We start from the raw sequence: 25,889 nt of genomic DNA, 5'->3' as shown, positions 1-25,889 counted from the left end.
CGAATGTGTTGGAGATGAGAGCAGCATTTCAGGCCCTCCTGTCCTTCAGTTCCCTCTTGAGGGGGAAGCATGTCCTCCTGAGGATGGACAACAAAGTTGCAATTGCCTATATCAACAGGCAGGGGGGCACCAGAAGCAGGTCCATGATGCAGGAGGTCCATCCTGTCCTAGAATGGGCACAGCTGAACCTGTCAAGTTTAAGGGCAGTTTATGTACCAGGAGTTCAGAATGTGTTGGCCGACTCGCTGAGCAGGAATTTCACCTCCAACCACGAGTGGTCTCTGAGCTCCCAGGCCTATGCTCTCATATCCCGGACTTGGGGTTCACCAGAGATAGACCTGGCTGCAACACCGGAGAATGCTAAGTGCCGGAGATTCCTATCCAGGATACCATTCCCTTCGGCAGAGGGGACGGATTGTCTCCTGCACCCCTGGAATTTTCGTCTAGGATACATCTTCCCTCCAACTCCACTTATAGCGAGGTTTCTCTTGAGACTCAAGGAGTCATCAGCACTGGTGGTGGCAGTGATTCCCTTCTGGCCGAGGAGGCCATGGTTTACCACCCTGATGCAGCTGAATACGGCAGATCCCCTGCCCCTTCCGTTGTCACCAGACCTACTCTCCCAGGGTCACCTTCTTCACCCGAACCCGGAGAAGCTACACTTGATGGCCTGGAGGCTGAAAGGGCTAGGTACCTAGGGCAAGGCTGTTCCCAGAGGGTGGTGGATACCCTACTCCAGGCCAGGAGGCCTACTACGAATAGCACGTATAGGCGAGTCTGGGAGAAGTTTATCGCCTTCGCTCAACAGCAAGGTTGGGACTCATCCTCACCATCAGTGTCACAAGTCCTGGAGTTCCTTCAGCTAGGCCTAGAGAAAGGTCTTAGATCAAGTACCCTGAAGGTGCAAGTCTCGGCCCTGTCCGCCTTGACAGGAATCAGATGGGCACAAGATCCCCTTGTGGTCCAGTTCCAGCGGGCCTGTCTGAAGTTGAGGCCTCCTAGGAAACCTTCCTTCCCAATCTGGGACCTCTCGGTCGTACTGGAAGCCCTATCTAAGGAGCCCTTCTTTCCTAATGAGAGCATATCCTTGTGGGATCTGACGCTGAAAATCTCATTCCTGATAGCCATAACATCGGCTAAGAGGGTGTCAGAGATGCAAGCTTTAATGGTCAGTGATCCATATCTGGTTGTATTTCCAGACAGATTAGTCTTAAGACCTTCGGACCGGTTCATCCCCAAGGTATCCTCATCCTTTCACTTCAACCAGGAGGTAACCTTCCAGCACTCACTACGGAACAGGGCGATCCTCACCCACTGGATGTCAAGGGTAATGTCCTGAAGTATCTCTCAGCTACCAGATCCATCAGAAAAATGGAAAGTCTCCTAATCATTCCACATGGGTTCAGGAGAGGTCAAGCGGCATCCTCACGCACCATTGCGTCATGGCTGGTGAAGACCATCAAAAAGGCCTATTCATTGAGTAGTCATCAAGTACCTGAGGGCTTAAGGGCACACTCCACCAGGGCAGTGGCAACCTCCTGGGCGGCATATTGTAGAGTCTCGGCGGAGACAATTTGCAGAGCGGCCACCTGGTCTTCTAGGAACACCTTTATGTCCCATTACAAGGTGGATTCCGCCTGCTTATCCACAGTGGATTTCAGATGATCCATTATCCAGGCTGATTCTTCTATTCTTTGTTAATAAACTTAGTTTGAATTCCCACCCAGTCTTTGCGAGTTACTCCTCAAAGTGTATGCTGCCATGATGCGACAGGAAAACGGAAAATTGTATACTCACCTTTCCATAATTTTCCTTTCCTGTCGTATCTTCATGGCAGCATACAATCTCCCACCCGTCTAAAGGTGATATATACGGAGAATACTGGGGCGGGGGCCATCTTTACAACTTATAGCTATGTGGTCCTATCAGGTTGTGAGGGGCGGAGTCACAACCCAAAGTGTATGCTGCCATGAAGATACGACAGGAAAGGAAAATTACGGAAAGGTGAGTATACAATTTTCCGTTATTGTTCAAACATGGCATAGTTATATGTGGAAGTACACCCCAAAATACATTCTGCTGCTTCTCCTGTGTACGGGGATACCACATGTGTGTTTTTTTTTCCCCTCCATTTGGACATGGAGGAAGGAGTGTGCTAGTCGTGCTCTGAGCTCCAGCTGAGACCGGGTTTCGTTGATTCACTGATCCACAATCCTCACCTGAAAGTCAGCGTGCGAGGTCATGTGAAGTTGTGTGAAGTCTGCAGCTGCTGCCATCCCTGCTATCCTTGCTGTTTCTGCTGCTGTTTTTGCCAGTCTTTTTCATTTTGACTGTGTCCTGTTGGTCTGCTGGTCTGCTGTTGACTGTGTCCTGTTGGTCTGCTGTTGACTGTGTCCTGCTGGTCTGCTGTTGCTGTCCCATTGTGAGTCCTCTGTAGGTTCATTAAAAGTTTATAACAGTTTACAGCAATTCACTGGCTTTTTCTGGGTTCCATGGGACGGAGGAGGGGGAGGAGTGCATCCAGGATAACTAGCCGTTTGCCTGAAGCTGCTGTGTTAACCTGTGTGCCTAGCATGGTGTGCGGACAACAAGGACAACAAGGCATTCAAGAGTTTTTCCCTGTCGGTTGCCAGACACGCTCCCGCACATCAAAGCTAGAGCCGGGAAGCTTTAGAGAAGCTGCTTGTGCCGTTCGTGCCCCCCTGCATTCTCCTCTGGATCCTCCACCTCCATCTATCGTCATGAGTGTGCTGTCGTCATCTAAGGGTCTTCGTGATCCAGATTCATTGAATCCAGCTAGGACAGGGTGGGTAAGTGCAGCAAATGCAAATGTAAATGCTTTGATGGAATCTCCCTCTCCTCTTTTCCACCCTGCATCCACATCCACCCTGCATCCTGCATCCACATCCACTGCCTGAATCCACCTCCAATGTCTGCAATATCTATATCCACCTCCACTACCCCCCTTCTTTTTCCCCAGCTGGGGTTAAACAAGATGTAAATGTGGTTGGTGGTTCTGAGATGGTGGCAGAGACAAGAGTTGCTTTGGGACTAGAACGGGGAGATTTGAGGGAATATCTTCATGCATTACCTACATGTCGGGGGAGGGTGGTGGGTTTTGGTTTTTTGTGGGAGTGGTTTTTTTGTGGTTTTTTTTTTCAGAATAACTGTGATTTTGATTTGTGATGAATTAAATATTTTCTCCTAAAATGATAAAATGAAAAAATGATAAAAGGTTATTAAAAAGATATTATGTACTTTGAGTTGTATGGGTATGCACTCTAGTGATATAGAAATATGGATAAATGAATAAATGATAAACAGTCTAGTTAAGATGGGATTAAATCAAACTAAATTTAGGCTTACAAATTTTTATTTTTTTTTTATGTGCATTGCATTGTATTGCATTGCGTTGCATTGCAATGCAAAGAGAAATGCAATGATTGATGATTAGTGCAATTCATAATATATACATATAAATATATTAGGAGACTGTTGTAGATTGTAGACTGATGGGGGGGGGGGATAAGGGGGGGAGAAGGAGAGAAGGTTTTTGTTTTTTTTGGTTTGTGAAAACTTAACGGAGATCAATAAAAGTAAATTAGCATTTATTAAAATGATGGATGTTTTATGGTATGTGACCTTTGGTGGAATACGGTGGCATGAGAGGGTTATGTGTGAAGGGTATTGATGAGCAATTTGATAGTAAAAGTTTCCTTTTGTTTTTTGGTGGAGAATGATGTCTATTATCATGCCACCATGTGTCTGGTGTCATGTGTTATGTGTCTTAATGTGTCATCGGGTGTCATATATTAAAATACAAAATGGATACACTTGTTGATCTCTACCGATCATCTAAGAGGATAGACAGGCTCATGTCGCAAGGTCGGATAGTATATGCTATAGTATGTGGCTGTAATGATTGCATTGCATTGGTTGCGTTGCATTGGTCGCATATGTCGCATGTGCCCGAGTTGCGACAACAGGGCGCCAAAAGGCAAAGCCAAAAAGGCAAGCAACATTAACTGTGAGGTATGGCCTATATTATATTTGGATCAATGTTGGAGAAATCCGTTTGGGCCCCCATAGGAACTGGTTATATGGGTGCTCGCCTGTGGATTTTTTTTTTGGGGGGGGTATCCACACGGCCCATGCCATTCGGATCATCTAGATGGGATTTCTTTGGACCCCAGTATTTACAGTATGAGTCTATGTGGAGGATAGGGCATTTTTATTATGCCAGTCCCGGATCTCTACTAGGAGTCTCCCTCTGTGTTCACCCACTTCACCCCCTTGTAGGTACACCAGCCCTCGGGTAGGGTTCAGTGTTTTTTTTTTTTTTGGACACTGTCCATATCCCTTTGTGTGTTTCCCTGTTTTTTTTTCCCCCTTGTTTTGTCCTATCCATGGTCCCTGAGTAGCTCAGGGCCCTGAGAGAGGATCCTCTCTTTTTTTTTATTTTTTCTCTTTCTCTCTTTGAGATGGCGAAAAGGTTTTCCTTAGCATCTTTATTGAAACTCTGTACCTATAATGTCAAAGGCATGAATAATGAGTCAAAAAGAGGACAGATCTTATATAGTTTGCATAAAGCGAAGGAAGATATTATACTCCTCCAGGAGACTCATTTCTGCACTGAGGGCATTCCTGTATGTTCTGGTAAACATTAGGGATGAGCTTCGAGTTGGAGTCGAACTCATGTTCGACTCGAACATTGGCTGTTCGCAAGTTCGCCGAACAGCGAACAATTTGGGGTGTTCGCGGCAAATTCGAATGCCGCGGAACACCCTTTAAAAGTCTATGGGAGAAATCAAAAGTGCTAATTTTAAAGGCTTATATGCAAGTTATTGTCATAAAAAGTGTTTGGGGACCTGGGTCCTGCCCCAGGGGACATGGATCAATGCAAAAAAAGTTTTAAAAACGGCTGTTTTTTCAGGAGCAGTGATTTTAGTAATGCTTAAAGTCAAACAATAAAAATGTAATATCCCTTTAAATTTCGTAGCTGGGGGGTGTCTATAGTATGCCTGTAAAGGGGCGCATGTTTCCCGTGTTTAGAACAGTCTGACAGCAAAATGACATTTCGAAGGAAAAAACCCATTTAAAACTACTCGCGGCTATTGCATTGCGGACAATACACATAGAATTTCATTGATAAAAACGGCATGGGAATTCCCCACAGGGGAACCCCGAACCAAAATAAAAAAAAAAAAAATTACGTGGGAGTCCCCCTAAATTCCATACCAGGCCCTTCAGGTCTGGTATGGATATTAAGGGGAACCCCGGCCAAAATGTAAAAAAAAATGACGTGGGGTTCCCCCTAAATTCCATACCAGACCCTTCAGGTCTGGTATGGATTTTAAGGGGAACCCCGCGCCAAAAAAAAAAAAAAAAAGTGGGGTCCCCCCAAAAATCCATACCAGACCCTTATCCGAGCACGCAACCTGGCAGGCCGCAGGAGAAGAGGGGGGACGAGAGTGCGCCCCCCCTCCTGAACCGTACCAGGCCACATGCCCTCAACATTGGGAGGGTGCTTTGGGGTAGCCCCCCAAAACACCTTGTCCCCGTGTTGATGAGGACAAGGGCCTCATCCCCACAACCCTGGCCGGTGTTTGTGGGGGTCTGCGGGCGGGGGGCTTATCGGAATCTGGAAGCCCCCTTTAACAAGGGGACCCCCAGATCCCGCCCCCCCGTGTGAAATGGTAAGGGGGTACTTACCCCTACCATTTCACTAAAAAACTGTCAAAAATGTTAAAAATGACAAGAGACAGTTTTTGACAATTCCTTTATTTAAATGCTTCTTCTTTCTTCTATCTTCCTTCATCTTCTTCTTCTGGTTCTTCCTCCGGCGTTCTCGTCCAGCATCTCCTCCGCGGCGTCTTCTATTTTCTTCTCCTCGGGCCATTCCGCACCCATGGCATGGGGGGAGGCTCCCGCTCTTCTCTTCATCTTCTTCTTCATCTTCTTCTCTTCTTCCTTCTTCTCTTCTTCTCTTCTTCATTTTCTTCTCCGGGCCGCTCCGCATCCATGCTGGCATGGAGGGAGGCTCCCGCTGTGTGACGGTATCTCCTCGTCTGACGGTTCTTAAATAATGGGGGGCGGGGCCACCCGGTGACCCCGCTCCCCTCTGACCCACGGGACATGACGGGACTTCCCTGTGGCATTCCCCGTGATGTCACAGGGAAGTCCCGTCAAGTCACCGTGCGTCAGAGGGGGGCGGGGTCACCGGGTGGCCCTGCCCCCCGTTATTTAAGAACCGTCAGATGAGGAGACGCCGTCACACAGCGGGAGCCTCCCTCCATGCCAGGAGAAGAAAATGAAGAAGAGCCAGAAGAACCAGAAGAAGAAGATGAAGGAAGATAGAAGAAAGAAGAAGCATTTAAATAAAGGAATTGTCAAAAACTGTCTCTTGTCATTTTTAACATTTTTGACAGTTTTTTAGTGAAATGGTAGGGGTAAGTACCCCCTTACCATTTCACACAGGGGGGGCCGGGATCTGGGGGTCCCCTTGTTAAAGGGGGCTTCCAGATTCCAATAAGCCCCCCGCCCGCAGACCCCCACAACCACCAGCCAGGGTTGTGGGGATGAGGCCCTTGTCCTCATCAACATGGGGACAAGGTGTTTTGGGGGGCTACCCCAAAGCACCCTCCCAATGTTGAGGGCATGTTGCCTGGTACGGTTCAGGAGGGGGGGCACTCTCATCCCCCCCTCTTTTCCTGCGGCCTGCCAGGTTGCGTGCTCAGAAAAGGGTCTGGTATGGATGTTTGGGGGGACCCCACGCCGTTTTTTTTTTTTGGCGCGGGGTTCCCCTTAAAATCCATACCAGACCTGAAGGGTCTGGTATGGAATTTAGGGGGAACCCCACGTCATTTTTTTTTTAAATTTTGGCTGGGGTTCCCCTTAATATCCATACCAGACCTGAAGGGCCTGGTATGGAATTTAGGGGGACTCCCACGTCATTTTTTTTTTTTAATTTTGGTTCGGGGTTCCCCTGTGGGGAATTCCCATGCCGTTTTTAATCAATGAACTTCTATGTGTATTGTCGGCAATGCAATAGCCGCGAGTAGTTTTAAATGGGGTTTTTCCTTCGAAATGTCATTTTGCTGTCAGACTGTTCTAAACACGGGAAACATGCGCCCCTTTACAGGCATACTATAGACACCCCCCAGCTACGAAATTTAAATGGATATTTCACTTTTATTGTTTGACTTTAAGCATTATTAAAATCACTGCTCCTGGAAAAAACGGACGTTTTTAAAACTTTTTTTTGCATTGATCCATGTCCCCTGGGGCAGGACCCAGGTCCCCAAACACTTTTTATGACAATAACTTGCATATAAGCCTTTAAAATTAGCACTTTTGATTATTCATGTTCGTGTCCCATAGACTTTAACGGTGTTCGCGTGTTCGAACGAACTTTTTTCCTGTTCGCATGTTCTGGTGCGAACCCAACAGGGGGTGTTCGGCTCATCCCTTGTAAACATTATTCCCAGTGGTTTCATAGCACTATGTCCGGTTCGAAGGTCAGGGGGGTCCCCATCGCTTTCCATAAAAATCTACTGGCCCAGCACCTGGAACATATAGCTGATATTAACGGTAGATATCTTCTACTCAAATTCGGGTTGTGGGACAAACTTTTCACAATCGCTAATTTTTATATTCTGAACCACGATCAAACAACGACAATTTCTCGTTATCTTCATCTTTTAACGGATTTTGCTAAAGGCATCATTCTTGTAGGAGGAGATCTTAATTTAGCCTTAGAACCACGATTAGACACTTCTGCCCAGCGTTCCAATATTTCTCACTCTCGGCTGAGGGCCCTTAAAAAACACTTGTTTGATCACAGACTACTTGATTTATGGAGGATTTTATATCCTAAAGAATGCAATTATACATATTTTTCATCAGCACATAAAACTTACAGTAGACTAGATTATTTTTTATCAGGTCCAAAGGTTCTAGAGTGGAATCCTTCATTGGAAATAGGGTCATTCATTTGGTCTGACCATTCGCCTGTATTTCTTTCAATATATCCTCCACAGACTCGAGGCACAAGTTGGACCTGGCGTCTGAATGATACGCTCATGTTGGATCCACTTTGCAATAAGGCAATTGTAGAGGCAATTGGTAATTTTGTTTCTGACCATGAAGAGGATGAGACTGCATTACCATTAAAATGGGAAGCTCCTAAAGCAGCACTACGAGGATTGTTTATTCAACATGGTTCTCGTCTTAAAAAAGAAAGATCTATGGTCATTCAAAATACTCTATCAAAGCTCCATTCATTAGAAACCTTACACAAAGCTTCACAATCTACAGAAATACTATCTAAAATCACGTCTACTAGGGCATCTTTGTTGCAACTTATGGAAAAATCTCATATTTCTTATCAAGATAAATGTGCCCTAAGTAACTATAGATATGATGAAAGGTGGTTGGAATGGTGGACTTTATAGGCATTACACAAAAGATTAAAAAGAAGTAAGGATATTTATTACAAACGTTTTTTAAAAAATGTGCATTGACTTACATAAATTCACAAAGTTTATATACCTGAGAGCAATTTAGATACACTATCTACATAGTAATTATATTTAAACAGAGTATTCAATCATTTTACTTGTTCAGTCATAACAGGTTTCAAAGAGGACAGTGTAAAAAATCGCTCAAGTTGCTCTACATGTTACGCGTTCAGTAACGCTTCCTCAGGAGCTTTGGCATATTCTATAAATGAAAGAATAGACATAAATACATTGCACTCTACATTAAAACAAAAAGAAGAGATTTTTATAACAAATATTTATATGTAACATATAATGTCACCACCCCTGCGAAGTTCCAGAATTGAAAACTGTCTCTGTGCTGTGGCTCCAAACCTCTGGTGGTAGGCAAAGGTATAGAAAGAAAAAATGTGAAATTTTAAAGGGACAGATTTATACAAAAAACATGTGCACAGACAAGTACAATTGTGTTGTATTACAGAAATGACAAAAAATTATTAAATCCAACGCATTTCGAAATAATTAACTTTTGTAATCTTCTTCAGGGATAAATTTTTGCCATTATCAAATAGTGGTTGACATAAAGGTTTCCAATGGATCATCAAACATTCACCCGATCTGTATAGGTCTTTAATCATGCAAAAGAACCCCCAGATATTAGAATCCAAAAAGAGGCGCCAAATTGAAAAAAGCGGCGAACCGCTTAACTAGATTGAAAAGGACAGTAATGTAGAAAAGAAAAATGTATTTTTTTTTTTTCAATTTTCAAAACTTTGTGACAAAAAGCGAGATCTGAAAAATACTCATCATGCCTCTCAGCAAATAGCTTGGGGTGTCTACTTTCCAAAATGGGGTAATTTGGGGGGGGGGGGGGTTGTGCTCTCTGGGCATTTCATGGCCTCGGAAACTGTGATAGGTAATGAGGAGTGAAATAAAAAATGTACGCTCTTAGAAAGCCTGAAGGCAGGTGATTGGTTTTCGGGGTCCTGTAGGTGGTTAGACTGCCAAAAAGTCCCACACATGTGGTATCCCCATACTCAGGAGAAGCGGTAGAATGTATTTTGGGGTGTAATTCCACATATAACCATGCCATGTTTGAACAATATATTATTTAGTGACAACTTTGTCTAATTTTTTTTTTTTTTTTACACTTTTCAATCACTTGTGACAAAAAAAAAATAAAATATTCAATGGGCTCAACATTGCCTCTCAGCAATTTCCTTGGGGTGTCTACTTTCCAAAATGGGGTCATTGGGGGGGGGGGGGTTGTACTGTCCTGCCATTTTAGCACGCCAAGAAATGAGAAAGGTAGTCATAAACTAAAGGCTGCGTAAATTCCAGGAAATGTACCCTGTTTGTAGACGCTATAACATTTGCGCAAACCAATAAATATACGCTTATTGGCATTTTTTTTACAAAAGAAATGTGGTTGAATACATTTTGGTCTAAATGTATGACTAAAATTTGAGTTTATTAATTTTTTTTTATAAAACAAATTAAAAAATATCATTTATTTTCAAAATTTTCGGTCTTTTTCTGTTTATATCGCAAAAAATAAAAATCGCAGAGGCAATCAAATACCATCAAAAGAAAGCTCTTTTTGTGGGAAAAAAGGGACGCAAATTTTGTTTGGGTACAGCATTGCATGACCGCGAATTACCAGTTAAATCAGAGCAGTGCCAAATTGTGAAAAGTGCTCTGGTCATTGTGCAGCCAAATCCTCCAGGGCTGAACTTGGAAGTTAGACAAACACTTAAGATACTTTACTAATCAAATAACACCTTGTGCATTCATTAAACACAATGCAACCACTTTTTCATTCCACATTCATTTGCCCATTCCATTCATTCTTCATTTAGAAATGTTTTCCATATTTTCCCTTTGAACACCTTTTCCCATTTTTTTTTTTTTTTTTTTACATAAAACACCACTCTAGGTTCTTTTATAACACTATAAGGCCATTTACTGAACACTTCGAAGCCCAGGGCAATTATATCAATCCGAAATATAGCACATTTGCTGATATTGAAAAAAAAAAAAAAACACCTTTTAACTTCAATAATGTTAGGATTACAATTAAAACAGTCCTTAAAGTCAGACTCTAACTGAAATAATCAAAATACCCTATACATAAATTGAAATGCTACTCTTAAAAATTTGTATCTGATCAGATTCCTCAAAAAAAAAAAAAAAACATTTGGTACCAGCGCATACATGTAATTTATCAGTGACAAGTCACATTCCTTTTTTAATGTTTTCAATTAACTATGCATTGGGCATGGGCTTAATATGTGCCCAACACATTTCATGAATAGACTGACAATAGTTGCAACATTTTAACAATAAACATGTATTTTTAATCTATATAGATAACTTTTCTGAATTAAATCCTTCTTTCACATTCACTCTCCGCCTCAGCAAGTCTCTCAGACTCGCTTAATATGGAATGCTTATATAGCAGTATGCTTTGCGCAAAAGCGGTGGTGAAGGCATGGTCGGCAGTTTGATCCCCTTTTTCACTTGAAGCAACATAGCAGATCTATGCAAGCGGACATGTACCTCCGTGTATTGTGCTAAACAATACTTTGGATAGGAGGAATCTGTCCCTCTCACCTGCCCACTTTAGCAACGCTCTCCATCTTGGCAGGATCATAGGACATATATCAATTACCTAACAATCCATTTGCATTCAGAAGAAAAAACAACTTATACTCTAAATTGGAATTCCAAGACAAGACAAAAATTCACATGCACATAAAATTAAGCACTTCTCTCTGAGCAGGTGGAAGAGAATTCCCTATACTAACAACAACTTTCCCTTAACTAATAACCAGTAATTCACTTTTTAATCATTTAACACGACCAAGGAATATTATGCTGAATGGCAAGTTCCACTTTCTTAGTTTTACATTTTCCTTAATTTCTTCAGTCTTTTAAAAACTTTAGGTAATGACATATACACATTTGAATTACCTCCTTTCATTCTTTAAAAACTTAGCAGATTTATATAAACAAACATACAAAAGTACTTACCACTCTCACGATATTTGGATATAAGCAAGGGAGATTTCTAATTACTTTGTCCCTATTTCTGATTAAAAATTCCTGATCAATCACCTTTTTTTCCAGGAGCACCAAGCTTCCAATGGGCATGTACACTTTTCCACAGCGTTCCCAAAACGCTTAAAGCCAACCTGGGCATAACATTATAGAAACCCTAGGCTGCTACAAAACATGCAAGTAATCTAGCAATACCAACCAGCAATCATAAGTTATGTTACCAGTGTAGCAATACTAATTTGCACAAACTTCCTACACTGAGGCATTTATCCTATAAGGATAAAGGATTTAGACCTGTATTTGGTGGAGGGATATCTTTCCCTCGTCTTTGATCCATAATGCAAAATACTGTACACCACTTTGACTGTCCTACCTTACAGTCAGTGTATCTACACAACAATTTATCTTATTACTTCTACGCAACAGAAAGAAAAGCAAAGATTTAGCGGACGCTGTTGGTTACCTAAATACCCTTCCCAAAAGGATACTGAACCGCAATTTCTAATATACGGAGTCTTAAATAAACACTCGGGCTACCAAAGACCCTACAATGTTACACTCTCGTGAGTGTGTCTATTAAGGCGTTGTCCGTCCTTCCTTTGTCTTTAAATTTAAAAGGCTAAGACTTTATCAGAGCCAGGGTAAGAAAGATGTTGTCAAAATAGACAAAGGACTACCCACCATAGATGATTGTCTTATCCGGGACGAGCCCCTATTTGAAAGGAAATAGTAGGTATTCTGGAGGACCACACTTCTTGTAGGTACACCAACAGGGCCCTCAGAAATCTGGAGACACTTTATGAACAAGAGGTAGGTTGTGTATTCAAAAAATGTCTGCGTTTACTGAGCGCAAAAGTAGCTTATATTCAGTATAGAACAAAGGAGGGGAGTGGTTAGTTTAATGCATACGTATCTAGGGTTTTGCAAGTTTGTTACCTGATATATATCTATCAGGGGTTAGATAGGACATCTTGTCATTAGTCACATATCTTTGCTGATCGCCTAAGGCTAAACAGGATATACATTATATACATTCCGAGGAACAGGTTTTGACCCCAGTGAGCAAACAAAGGGGTTGTTAGGGATGCTGTACAAGCATTTTTACACGAATTTGAACTTACACAATAAGGGACAAAATGGCGGGGTATACAAAATGGAGTCATGATGGTTTATTTATATTATTACAAAAGGCGTATATTACATTACATAACACAAGGGGCTTTTTACATGATCCTTTCAGTTATAACATACATTAACATTAAAATAAATGTATATTAGCGACACTGAAAAATTATCTAGGGCCCATTAATAATGGCATGTCCCGTTCACAATATATGTACCGCAGTGATGTGCTTTGCCATTCCATTTATTAAGTGGCTAGCACACGTGTGAGCGGTTATAGTAAATGGTGCAACTTTAATGTATCACTCCTTTTAAAGCACAATACTGTGTTGTAGTGCTCATTTGAAGGGCCTTAATTTGTATGCCTTCACTGGCAAAGAGGAGCAATGGTCATATTAGAAACCCAATATCAGTGAGAGGGCACTCCCTCAAAAAGGCTTACAAATTAGAGTGTTTTTGTACTTATTCAATTTGAATTTATAACTGTTCTTTGGCAAGCCATAATCTTTATACTTGGACAGGTTTACAGTTGGAGAAAACCCTGGAATACAGTGCATCTAGAATATATTTACAGAGCTTCACTTTGTCCACATTTTTGTTGTTACAGCCTTATTCCAAAATGGATTAAAATAATTATTTTCCTCAAAAGTCTACAAACAATACCCCATAATGAAGTGAAAGAAGTTTGTTTGAAATCTTTGCAAATTTATTAAAAATAAATGTAGCGGGCACCTAATTTTACATAGGTGACCTTTATTGTTAGTTTCCTATGTCAGGTAAATTTAGACAGGCTTGTGCTGTAGAAGCAGGCCTGTTTGTTAATTTCTATATTTGAGTGGCAGGTGTTTGTATTCGAGTCCCGGTCAATCATTGATTTGTTGGACAAGGTCCGGAACTCTAATATAAAACTCTAATATAAAAGCTGAGACACATGGTCAGTTAGGGTCCTGACTTGCTGTTTTTCCGTGAAAGCCGGAGAGGCTTAATCTGGTTCCCGGAGGGGAGAGGTCCCCCCTCTGGGGAGCCAACGGAGCTTCACCCTAGCCACCTAGCCAGTGGAGTGAAAGCCCAAGGGAAGGGTACTGTCAGAGACTGAGGTTGTTGATACACAAGTCGGTGAGATAGGTGGTTATGGCCTGTGACTTAGAGTTCAACATTGCCCTGGGATTCCAATCAGTCAAGCTAAGAGGTGATCAGAATGACTCTCTTGTAATTTAATCTGAAAGTACCAAGCAAGTGGGAAGTAGTGGCAAAGAGGTAGCGGTGAAGCTGCATGCACACACATAGAGAAATGGATTGTTCCTGTTAAGTCATCCAGATGAAGAAGTTATTCAGAGTGACTCTTTATCATTTAATTCTCTATAAAATCTACTTCCATCTTCCCTGATCAAAGTGATCGTTTGAAATGTTTTGTCTGACCATCCACAATTATTCTTTGATGTTTGCTATAAGAACCATGTTAAGAGGACAATGCAACAAAGAGAGCATCTCAAAGGAAGTCCTTCTCCTATCCCAGTTTGTGTTAATGAATAAAGCGTTAAAAAAAAGCAATAAGGACTGTGACTTTGAATCTATGGGCTGCGGGGGGTGAGTGGTAAATGTGAATTATGGATATAGCCAATTCTAAGCCGCTCCTTCGGGGGTAAGCGCTACATAAAAAATAAAAAAAATCCCACGTACATAAGTATTGGAAAAAGGAGGATGCCCCAATGGATAGTATGGGCAAGGGACCAGTACAGGATAATAAAATAGTACAAAAAATATTTAAAAATTATTGAGTTTATAACAAGATAGAGATCTAAAAACATTAATAGGAACAAGAACACGAGTATAGAAATACAGCTGCTAAATGCTGCAGCACACAATACGTTTATAGAGGTGGACTGTAGTGGCAGCAAAAGACCCTACATGTTTCAGAAAACACAAAAAGATTTTTTCTTTTTATGGTATATGTACTTCCTTCTTCAGGGGATCAGAAAGAGCGTGCTGTTATATTTCTATTAAAAGAGATATATATGTATGTAAATAACCAAACAATAAAAAAACAGTAGTTTTACATATAACAATTGATTTCAGAAAGGCAGACATGCATAGAAATAATACAGTTGGGTACTCACAAATCACATGTTCCTTTAAAGAAAAATGGTGCACAACATCATTGCAGGTAGATGGAATCCCACGTCTAAAGGTCCACTGAATTTAATAGCGATCATGAGATAAGAACAAAAAGATTTCTTCCCCAATCAATGGGGTCTCATTACCTCTCAAGTATGGGATGGATCAGGTGTAAAACAAATCTATATCTGAGGCTGGAGCAGGCTCTGCCTGTATAATGAGGCGGCAAGTCAGGGCTCACAGGAACCACCAAAAAGACACAAAGGGTGCAGATCTGACAGGCAAAAAAGAAAAAATATACATATTTGCTGCAAGTATGTATGTCTGCAGTAAACTGCTGGGATATAAGCTAAAAATAATCTCCCAGCACTCAATCAAGAAGGCAGGGAAATAAAAAAACATATAGCAAGAAGTAGGAGGTAAGGGAAATAGTGAGTAAATAGTATCTGTGAGAAAAAGACAAATGGAATGTTTGTCTCTCACCTTTTTCAAAAATATTCCTCTCAGGTTTGTGCGATGGTAGTGACCACTTCGGCTGTACAGCAATAGTGTGCTGCACATACCTGTGTAAAATAGTCTGGGAGTGGGGATGGAAAAAGAGTAACAGCCAATCCCAGCAGTTTAAGTGTAAAGAGCATTAAGGATCTAACAGGTGCACCCTGATGATTCATCTAATGCTTAAAAGGCCACACCTGTGGCACAATTCCACCTGTGTATATGCAACCCTCCATAAGCTCCTCGACCGATGTGGCATCCAGCGCCACAGCGTAAATGACGCAATGACTTCAGACGTCGACAGGGGCCGCCGACACAAAAAGTAGGCGGCAACTACTGGCAGAGCGAAAAAGGGCAGTGCCCAGACGCGAAGCACGGAAAAAGGTCCCAGCGTCTGCGCTAGATGTCGCAATCCACAACAAGGGATAATGCCTCCGACCCCAGCAAAGCGAGGCACGGGGGCCCCTTTGTCCTGGGGAGCTCTGACGAGCCACACCACAAGGGAGGGGATAGGCCTAAGCCAGACAGTCTCAGAAGATCCGATGTTAATATAAAATATTAATTAATTAATAATAATTAATAAAAGTAAAAATAGAAAAAAATAATAATAAACTGAAGTAAAATCTCCAAAGACTGGACTGTAGGGACGTGGGATCACCATCTCTACATATTATATAATTCAAAAATGAAAAACAGAGCCTGCAAGAGAAAGGAAACATGGATGATATTAAGATAAGGAGAACCATACATGTAAAAAATGTGTGAAAGATAGTAATGATGTAGCAACAAAACATGTCATAAATTGTAAAGACATAACACAATAGTCAATATTATTAAGATGACAGAAAATATATGAATAGTGGATAGAAACTAATAAAATGGGGAAATAAATGGAAAAATAAGAAGGGAGAGGGGAAACGGGAAAAGGAGGGGGGAGGGGGTGGGAGGGAATGAAAGAAGAAAAAGAGAGGTGGAAAAAAAGGGGGAGTGAGGAAAATGAAAGAGTAATTACAAATTGTACAGAAAAAACTGATGAGCAAACCTGAAGTAATCGATATAATAATTAATATTACATCTGTGTATTAATTTGTCTAGTACCTGTAATTAGTTAGTCTATTAAACTCTGAGCACATGTTATTGTTATTATCACAATAATACCTGGTTAGCTATGAAACCAAACACGCGGTGCTGCTAGTAAAAACAATATCTTGTTTATTTCCCAGGGAATTAGGAAACCCACGTAAAAGTATTAAAAGGCATTACAATGTTACATAGCTTACAATCAGAACACAATGTACTAAACAGCATATCTCTACAACATATAACAACAATGAAATATCAAAGATACTTATCACACATGGTTTCATCTGCTGGTTCTGGATGATAAAAGGGGTCCAGGCCACATGGAATTTAGGCCCAAGCCCTCAGTCAGAGCGAAGTCCCAAGATGGCAGAGGGACAACCTCATGGCAGGCTTTTCAGTAACATAAGACAGAACAATTACCTGTGTGCCCCTTTTATTCAAACATACACGCCCACTCGTTGCCACCCCCATTTGCCTTTCATTCAATAGATATTGCCGAGAGGTATTCCTTCAAATGTCTGCCCATTCTCCAGGAAGCATGCTGTATTGTCCACTAGAGGCAGCTCCATTAGCCCTGTGCCTTCTCAGCTAGCTCTTATTCTCTTTGAAGCCTGTAATCACACATGTCACAGCAGGTGGGCTAGAGACAAGCCCTTTTGCTATGCAGATTCTGTTTGGGGCCACATTCCTCTGTACTTTTTAAAACTGTGGGACTGCAATTGTCAGCATGTCTGATCTCTGAACAGGCCATAACTGTTTTCTCCCCAACACGTGTTTCTGAACCAGTACCTATAGAACAGTCCTTAACTGTCTTAACGTGTTGTGTTTTTCAACATGCAGAAACAACTCCTATGGAACAGTCAATAATGGTCTCACCGTGTTGTGCTTCTCAACATGTGCAGAAGCAGCTCCTATGGAACAGTCCATAATGGTCTTAATGCGCTGTGCTTCCCAACACGTGCCGCTTTGCCACTGAGTGACACACCACCAGCATTCTTCAGCGACAGCTTCCATGTCACCATCCTGTGTCTTCTTCTTTCCGATATTTTCAGGACGGGGTGCAGTACAGGCCTGGGGTGTCCATTCACTCACCATTCACCATCACACATTCAGAGCAACATATCAACCAGCTTTCAGATATAGAGTCTTGAGGAGGGCCTTTTGCCCATATTACTAGCCTAAAATACACCTTTATCACACTATACCATAACATGAAATCAACCCATTACCATAATATATACATATGTGTCCCATCCAATTATGCATCCCGCTCCCAACCTCCTATAACTCCTCACTGTAGATACGGGTCGGGATTAGGCAGGCTTGCTCACAATGGCCTTTCCTACCACACTTTTGACATGGCAGCAAAGTCTCTAACTATGCAGAGACCCTACCGTCACTTCGTCCCCCAGCTTGCAAAGATAACTGGGCGACCCTTCTATATAAATATCAAGTCTAACAACACATATAAATCTGCAACAATGACAAAACCCACATAATTCCATCCCCGTGCCTGGATTTCAGAGACCATGCCCGGGTATAGCATGCACCTCTACCTTTGGTTAGGTTCAAGGAACCCTCTAGATCCATGACTAACGTTACATCAGTATTCTTTAGTACAAGTGATCAAACTCGTCTATGTCCCAAATAATACCCAGTTGCTTCCCTCCCAGCAATGACTTCTCCATCCAGAACACAGAGTGCAATATCTTCCCAACATTTTTCGCTCACCACCATGTATTGATCTGGCTTACAAAGGACATCATGGTCATGCTTCCGACCGAGGGAAGCATCAACCTGCCTCCAGCTTCCCTCTTCTCTGATGGCATGTGGGTAATTTAGCCTCAAATGCATCAAGGTAGAATCCCCAGTCAGTAAGCCCATTGATGCCACCAAATATACAGACCGAGTCTGCACTTCTGTACAGCATAACACCTTTCACAATCCAAACTGGTACAGCCCATCCAGGCATTCGACCACCACTTTGGATCAGTGTAAGCGACGTGTTTTGGCCAAGTCTTACTGAGCGGTGATGCTAACTCATCAGGCCTCTGTCCCTCATATAGAGACTGTACAATCAGCTCAATGCTGGTTGACACTTCCACCTGCCACTGCGTGTACGCCAGAGCCAATGACAGATTTCTGTCCTATACCATTACATTCTCTACCAACCTCGCAACATGGTTGACAAAATCTTGAGCCACTTTAACCTGGGTATTTATGTGACTTTGTTGAATGCTATCATGGATGTCACCAATCTCTCTGAGCAACAAAGCCCCGCTTATTCTCTGAAGCTATGGCTGCAAGTTTGTTCCTCAGGAGGCCGATGTCCACTCCATTTAACAACACCCATCCCAGCTCCTATTCCCCCAATATAGTGCTGAATACATCCCTCCTCTTTCGGGTTACTCCTCAGAAATAAGCTTCCTGCATGAACCTTATTCTGTGTCCGCACATCTCTAGGAGTAAGCTACTGGTACAATGACCGCACTTGATTCAGCGTATACTCAGCACATACTGTATAAGGTGCTTGACTGCAGATCTGGTGTTGATCAGGGCGCATGCTAGCTGTTGTCATTGGATTGGTGTCTCCCTGTAATTGATGGCTGCTTGTAGGTTGGTCCTTAGTAATTTTTCTTTTTTTAGTCTTTTTTGAGTGGCAGTTGGTAGAGTTGAACCGGTGTTTCTTAGCCTATGGAGGGCCTCCGCTGTGTACTTGAAAATGCACATGGTGAGGGCAAAAAGTTGCTGAAGGAAGAAGATGGAGGAGATGGAGGGCTGCCTAACCACCCTCCCGTTGATCCAGAGGAAGGCAAAAAAAACCCTAGCTGAGCTGGCCAATTGCTCCAGCAGAGGAAAAATTCCTTCCTGACTCCCCGAGGGGCGATCGGATCCGAGGACCCTGGATCAACACTAAGGTACCCTGGTGGCTCACCTGAACCGGATGGTCCGGAGGATGACGGTGGGGGAGGGGGGGGTATGGGGGAGTCTGGCCGCTACTTACTGGTTGGAATGGTGCTGCGGCTGGGTCTCAGGGGATTTAAGATTGGCGCTGATCAGGTCCAAGTCTCTGGTGGTAGCCTGTGCCCACATAGTGAGGTCCGGTGTAGAGGAGGGGGTGTTCCAGGTGTAGGGCACGGGCCCTCTGGACAGGAGTGGGTGCTGGGTGGCAGGAGCTAGGCAGCAACCATGGTCTGTCCCCCGAGTCTAATAACTAGAGAGCAGGTGATTGGATGGCGGTTGCGGTGATGCTGTCTGGAGTAGGCCGGACAGGCCTGGGGGGGGGGACCGGGTCCCGGTACTAACCTGCTGAGGTGGGGGTCCAGGATGAGCTCCGGTGGAGGTAGTGGTTGCGGCCGCACTGGGTGGACCAATATGGCCGACGGGCTGAGCCTGTGTCGTGGGCTGTCCTGATGCACGACCTCGGAGGTGGCTAGGTCCTGTGGGTGGATGTTGGTGGGGTAGGTCCCGGACTACCTGCTGGGGGTTGGGATGAGCTCCGAGTGGAGGTGGTAGCTGCCGAGTGGGTGGACCAAGATGGCCGACGGTCAAGGCCCGAGTCTCGGTGGGTGTACTGTGCGTGGGTACTGGTGCTGGGCTAGGGGGGGTCAGCTGGGACCGAGGTGCCGGTGGGTCCTGCTGGGAAGTGTGGGGGTGGTCTCCGGGCGGCCGGCGGAGTGTTGAGGCCTTGGGAGGGAGGACCAAGATGGCCGCTGGCTAGGCCCGGGCCGCGGGTGCCCGGCTGCTCGGATCCCGGTGTGGCTACCGGTCCGTCCGAGGGTAGTGATGAGGGAGGATGGATCATAGGGTGGTACGCGGGCCTGCCGGTCGAACTGCTGCACGGCTGTGGGGAGAGAAGCGGTGGGTCGGCGCTGGCCAGAGCTAGGCCGAAGCCGCGGAGTGTCCTGAGGGGGGAGGCCGAAGCCGCGGCGTATCCTGCGCGGAGGGCCTATGGAACTGGCGGGCTGGCCCGCGGCTCCAGATGACCGTGCCGATCGGTGCACAGGTGGGGGTCCCTGTGCAGCTCCACTGGGGAGTCCGGGATGAATCCTGGAAGGCTGGAGGCCGGATGGTAGGAGCTGCTAACACGGATGTCTGCTCTCACTGACAGGCAAAAAGTAAGGAGGAAAAGGAAACCTGAACAAACAAAAATAAAATGGATGACTAAACAAATACCAAAATATACCAAAAATATAAAAAAAATTAAAAAAAAAATAACAAAAAAAAATTTAAATTCTGGCCATCATCACACAAAAACAAAATGACAAGACAACCACCATAAAACAATGACAAACACTCAACTTTTAACTAAGGCCCGGTTCACACTGATGCGAGTTCATAACAAATGCAATGCATCAAAAGCACTTTAAATTCGCATGTCATCCCTAAAGTCATTGTTTTCAATGATGGTCGTTCACATACATGCGTTGCGATTCCTCTATGAATGCGATGCAATAAAAAAAAGGGTCTTGTGTGAGTTTACTGCGTTGCGTTGCGAATTTAGTCTCCATAGACATCAATGTAAATCATTCTTGAATCGCATTGATGGTTCACATATGTGCAAATTCGTAACCTCCAGCTCCTCCTCCCAGTACTGCCCCCTCACTTCCTGTTTCCTGTCTCATGTCCATATGCAAACAGATAAGATGGCCCCCAGGCGTCGGAACAGCATCGACAATGAGGAGCTCATCAGGCTTGTCCGTGACAGGCCATATATATGGGACAGCCGTATACCTGAATATAAAAATAATGCCCAGAAGGGCAGAGGCTGGGAAGAAATTTGTAAAACTTTGTATTCAGACTGGGAAGACTTCACACCACAAGTTCGGAAACATAAACATAAGTACATATTTATTCATCCCACTGACCACCAATCCCTCTGACCACCAATGTAAGGGCATGCATCTCTCTGACCACCCATGTAAGGGCATGCATCCCGCTGAACACAAATCCCTCTGACCACCAATGTAAGGCCATGTAAGGCCATGCATCCCACTGACCACCAATGTAAGGGCATGCATCCCGCTGATCACCCATGTAAGGGCATGCATCCCACTGACCACAAATCCGTCTGACCACCAATGTAAGGCCATGCATCCCACTGACCACCAATGTAAGGGCATGCATCCCGCTGACCACCCATGTAAGGGCATGCATTCCACTGACCACAAATCCCTCTGACCACCAATGTAAGGCCATGTATCCCACTGACCACCAATGTAAGGGCATGCATCCCACTGACCAACTATGTAAGGGCATACAACCCGCTGACCACCAATGTAAGGGCATGTATCCCACTGACCAACAAGGTAAGGGCATGTATACCACAAATGACCAATGTAAGGGCATGCATCCCACTGACCACCAATGTAAGTACATGCATCCCGCTGACCACCCATGTAAGGGCATGCATCCCACTGACCACAAATCCCTCTGACCACCAATGTAAGGCCATGTATTCCACTGACCACCAATGTAAGGGCATGCATCCCACTGGCCACCAATGTAAGGGCATAGATCCCACTGACCAACAAGGTAAGGGCATGTATCCCACAAATGACCAATGTAAGGGCATGCATCCCACTGATGACCAATGTAAGGGCATGCATCCCACTGACCAGCTGTGTAATGAGCATTGTTCCCACTCACCACCAATTAATTGTTTATGTTTTATTTGATTACAGAAGAACTCATACGTACTAGGTGGCGAAGCCTCAAGGATACACTTCACCCAGAGACTGGAGCGTGAAGCACGGAGTGGGTCTGGTGCCGCCCCAAAGCGTCCCTATGCCTTTGCCAGATACCTGGATTTTCTCAAGCCAGTTCTAGAATTAAGGAAGTAAGTTTACATACAAAAATACCTCTCTCTACCATCCCTCTCTAATTTACCTGTCCTCCCCTTAACCTTTGCTTCTACCACTATCATCTTTAGTTAGAATTTCAAGTATCAACTTTTGTATTTCAGCACAGAAGCAAGTTGGGAAGAGAAGGAGGAAGAGGGAGAGGCGCATGCTGCTATTGTTGACGTAGATGAGGGAGTATCATTTGCTAGCACAAACATAGAGGATTCATCATCTATGGAGGTAGAGGGTGACGCAATCGAGGTACATGAATCATCTACTCATGAGCAAGATAATGAGGATACTGACATTTCTGCACCTTCCAACAGAAGGCAAAGGCAAACATGTACCTCACGTAGGATGCGAAGCAGCAGGGCAGCAGAACAGGTGGAAGACCAAGATGAGACAAATAAATTACTCAATATAGTGTCAGGGATCACTGAACAAATCGATGTCCAGAGATGCCCTCATACTATATTTGCCCTAAGTTTGGTGCCTCTTCTCAAAGAGGTCTTGCCAGACCATTACTTCAACATGAGGATTGCAGTGCAACATTGCATACATTCCTTCACTATGCCACAACATGTTTCAGAGCCAACGCACGAAAGTACTAGTACTCAAATAATTACACCCATTTCTTCTGCTTCAAAGCCTGCACCAAACCCTTATCCTTCTAGTTTTTCTGACCACTCAAGCATATATGAGACCCCCAGATCAAGAATCCCATATCCCATTCCTCCACCAGTTGCTTCCTTAATGACCCCTCCAACTAGAACCCCGGATATGACAAGAGCAATGGCATTGAGACCACGCGACTCAATTCCTCACCATTTCCCACAACAAAGCAGAGTGCCACAGCTCTACAATCAAATGCCATCCATGCCAAACCACTATCCACCTGTGTCAAGACCTATGGAACAGCTCAAACCAATCATTCCAAGTCCTTATCCATATAGAAATCAATCACTTGAAGTTAATTCAATGGAGCCTCCCACAAATGCACAATAAGGGCCCCCCGAGTGAACCACCGGATAGAGCGATATCCCCGCCTGTGCCTTTGAGGCAAGCAACGCCTGAGCAACAGAGTGTTGCAACATATTTGAATTTATAGATGCCTACCTGTTGAATGGCACTGCCACTTTCATGTTGTTAATCCATATTGGATTTGTTTATGTTATATTTTGTATATTTTAGTGGATTTGCATCCCACCTCTGACCACCAATGTCAGGGCTTGTATCACACCTCTGACCAAAATGTAAGGGCATGCATCCTACTGACCAGCAATCCCACTGACCACCAATGTAAGGGCATTTATCCCACTGACAACCAATCCCACTGACCACCAATGTCAGGCCATGTATCCCACCTCTGACCAAAATGTAAAGGCATGCATCCTACTGACCAGCAATCCCACTGACCACCAATGTAAGGGCATTTATCCCACTGACAACCAATCCCACTGACCACCAATGTCAGGGCTTGTATCACACCTCTGACCAAAATGTAAGGGCATGCATCCTACTGACCAGCAATCCCACTGACCACCAATGTAAGGGCATTTATCCCACTGACAACCAATCCCACTGACCACCAATGTCAGGGCTTGTATCCCACCTCTGACCAAAATGTAAAGGCATGCATCCTACTGACCAGCAATCCCAATGACCACCAATTCAAGGGCATTTATTCCACTCACAACCAATCCCAATGACCACCAATGTGAGGGCTTGTATCCCACCTCTGACCAAAATGTAAAGGGCTGTAGTGCGATTATGCAATATGGGCCTGTCTCGAGTGAACCACCGGATAGAGTGATATCCCTGCCTGTACCTTTGAGGCTAGCAACACCTGAGAAACAGAGTGTTACTACTTTTTTGAATTGATAGATGCCTACCTGTTGAATGGCATTGGCACTTTCATGTTGTTAGTCCATCTTGGATTTGTTTACGTTATGTTTTGTATTTTTTAGTGGATTTGCATCCCACCTCTGACCACCAATGTCAGGGCTTGTATCCCACCTCTGACCAAAATGTAAGGGCATGCATCCTACTGACCAGCAATCCCACTGACCACCAATGTAAGGGCATTTATCCCACTGACAACCAATCCCACTGACCATCAATGTAAGGTCAGGTATCCCACCTCTGACCAAAATGTAAAGGGCTGTGTTGCGATTATGCAATATGGGCCCGCCCCGAGTGAACCACCGGATAGAATGATATCCCCGCCTGTACCTTTGAGGCTAGCAATGCCTGAGAAACAGAGTGTTACATTATTTTGAATTGATAGATGCCTACCTGTTAAACGGTACAGCCTCTTTCATGTTGTTAACCATATTGCATTTGTTTATGTTATGTAAAACTTTTTTGGTCCATACCAACTTTTCAGGTCCACGTGGATTATGCAGTGGGATACATGTACAAAAGTAGGAGGAAGAGAGAGAGTACGAGAGTGAGGTGGAGGTTTAGGTGCTTCATTTTGGACAAGAAAAGTGAAAATGTATGTCCATAAAGACTATAGAAACAGATAGGAAGTAGGAGGGTCAGAGGAAGTTGGATGGTCTGAGAAAGTTGGATGGTCTGAGAAAGTTGGAGGGTCTGAGAAAGTTGGAGGGTCTGAGAAAGTTGGACGGTCTGAGAAAGTTGGACGGTCTGAGAAAGTTGGACGGTCTGAGAAAGTTGGACGGTCTGAGGAAGTGAGAGGGTCTGAGGAAGTGAGAGGGTCAGAGGAAGTGAGAGGGTCAGAGGAAGTGAAAGGGTCAGAGGAAGTGAAAATGTCTGAGGAGGTGAGAGGGTCAGAGGAAGTGAGAGGGTCTGAGGAAGTGAGAGGGTCAGAGGAAGTGAGAGGGTCAGAGGAAGTGAGAGGGTCAGAGGAAGTGAGAGGGTCAGAGGAAGTGAGAGGGTCTGAGGAAGTGAGAGGGTCTGAGGAAGTTAGAGGGTCTGAGGAAGTGAGAGGGTTCAGAGAATGTTAGAGGGTTTGACGAAGTGAGAGGGTCTGAGGAAGTGAGAGGGTCTGAGGAAGTGAGAGGGTCTGAGGAAGTGAGAGGGTCAGAGGAAGTGAAAGGGTCAGAGGAAGTGAAAGGGTCAGAGGAAGTGAGAGGGTCAGAGGAAGTGAGAGGGTCTGAGAAAGTTAGAGGGTCATGCTAAGTTTGACTTGAAGGAAGAGATCGAGTGAGGGGGAGGAAGCATGAAGGGTTAGAGAAAGGGAAGAAGGAGACAGAGTATTATCTCCTCGTTATTTGGTTCTTTACAATGTTTGAAGTTTGATTGTTTCCCAAAAATGTTTCAAACAGTATGTAATTACATGAAGATTACAAATTAAAAAAATAAAACATTTTTTTGGGAAGACAACTATGGTGTGATATCTGTCTGCATTGCTTCTATTGCTTACTATGACGCAAATCATCCATCTCATGTACCATGACCGGTACAGCTTATCTCCTGGAACCTATAAACCCAATGGTAAATATATTGCTTATCGATGTGTATTTGTCTATTGCTGCACTGATTGGAGACATCAGGGTTAGGCTACATTTTACGGTTAGGGTTACGGAAAGGGTTAGGGTTATCTGTAGTGAGGATATGGTATGGGAAGATCGATATGTACACAACACACTCTGTAAAATAATGACACGTGAACAGTATCAAATTCAATTTTTTATTTTTAACGGTGAAA

General features: G+C 43.9%; 1 protein-coding gene across 1 annotated transcript; it reads left to right on the top strand.

The window, feature by feature from the left end:
- The first annotated feature begins 2,500 nt into the window (after positions 1-2,500).
- LOC141146649 (uncharacterized) lies at positions 2,501-25,518 on the top strand. The gene is made up of 3 exons (XM_073633074.1): positions 2,501-2,810; positions 22,058-22,212; positions 22,339-25,518. The coding sequence occupies exons 1-3, from the start codon at positions 2,574-2,576 to the stop codon at positions 23,219-23,221; spliced, it is 1,275 nt and encodes a 424-aa protein (XP_073489175.1). The 5' UTR covers positions 2,501-2,573; the 3' UTR covers positions 23,222-25,518.
- The last annotated feature ends 371 nt before the right edge of the window (positions 25,519-25,889 follow it).

The sequence above is a fragment of the Aquarana catesbeiana genome, linkage group LG06, assembly GCF_042186555.1.
Source record: "Aquarana catesbeiana isolate 2022-GZ linkage group LG06, ASM4218655v1, whole genome shotgun sequence".
Taxonomy (NCBI): Eukaryota; Metazoa; Chordata; class Amphibia; order Anura; family Ranidae; genus Aquarana; species Aquarana catesbeiana.
Note: the sequence above shows the minus strand (reverse complement) of the source record. Positions and strands in the feature narration are given on the sequence as shown.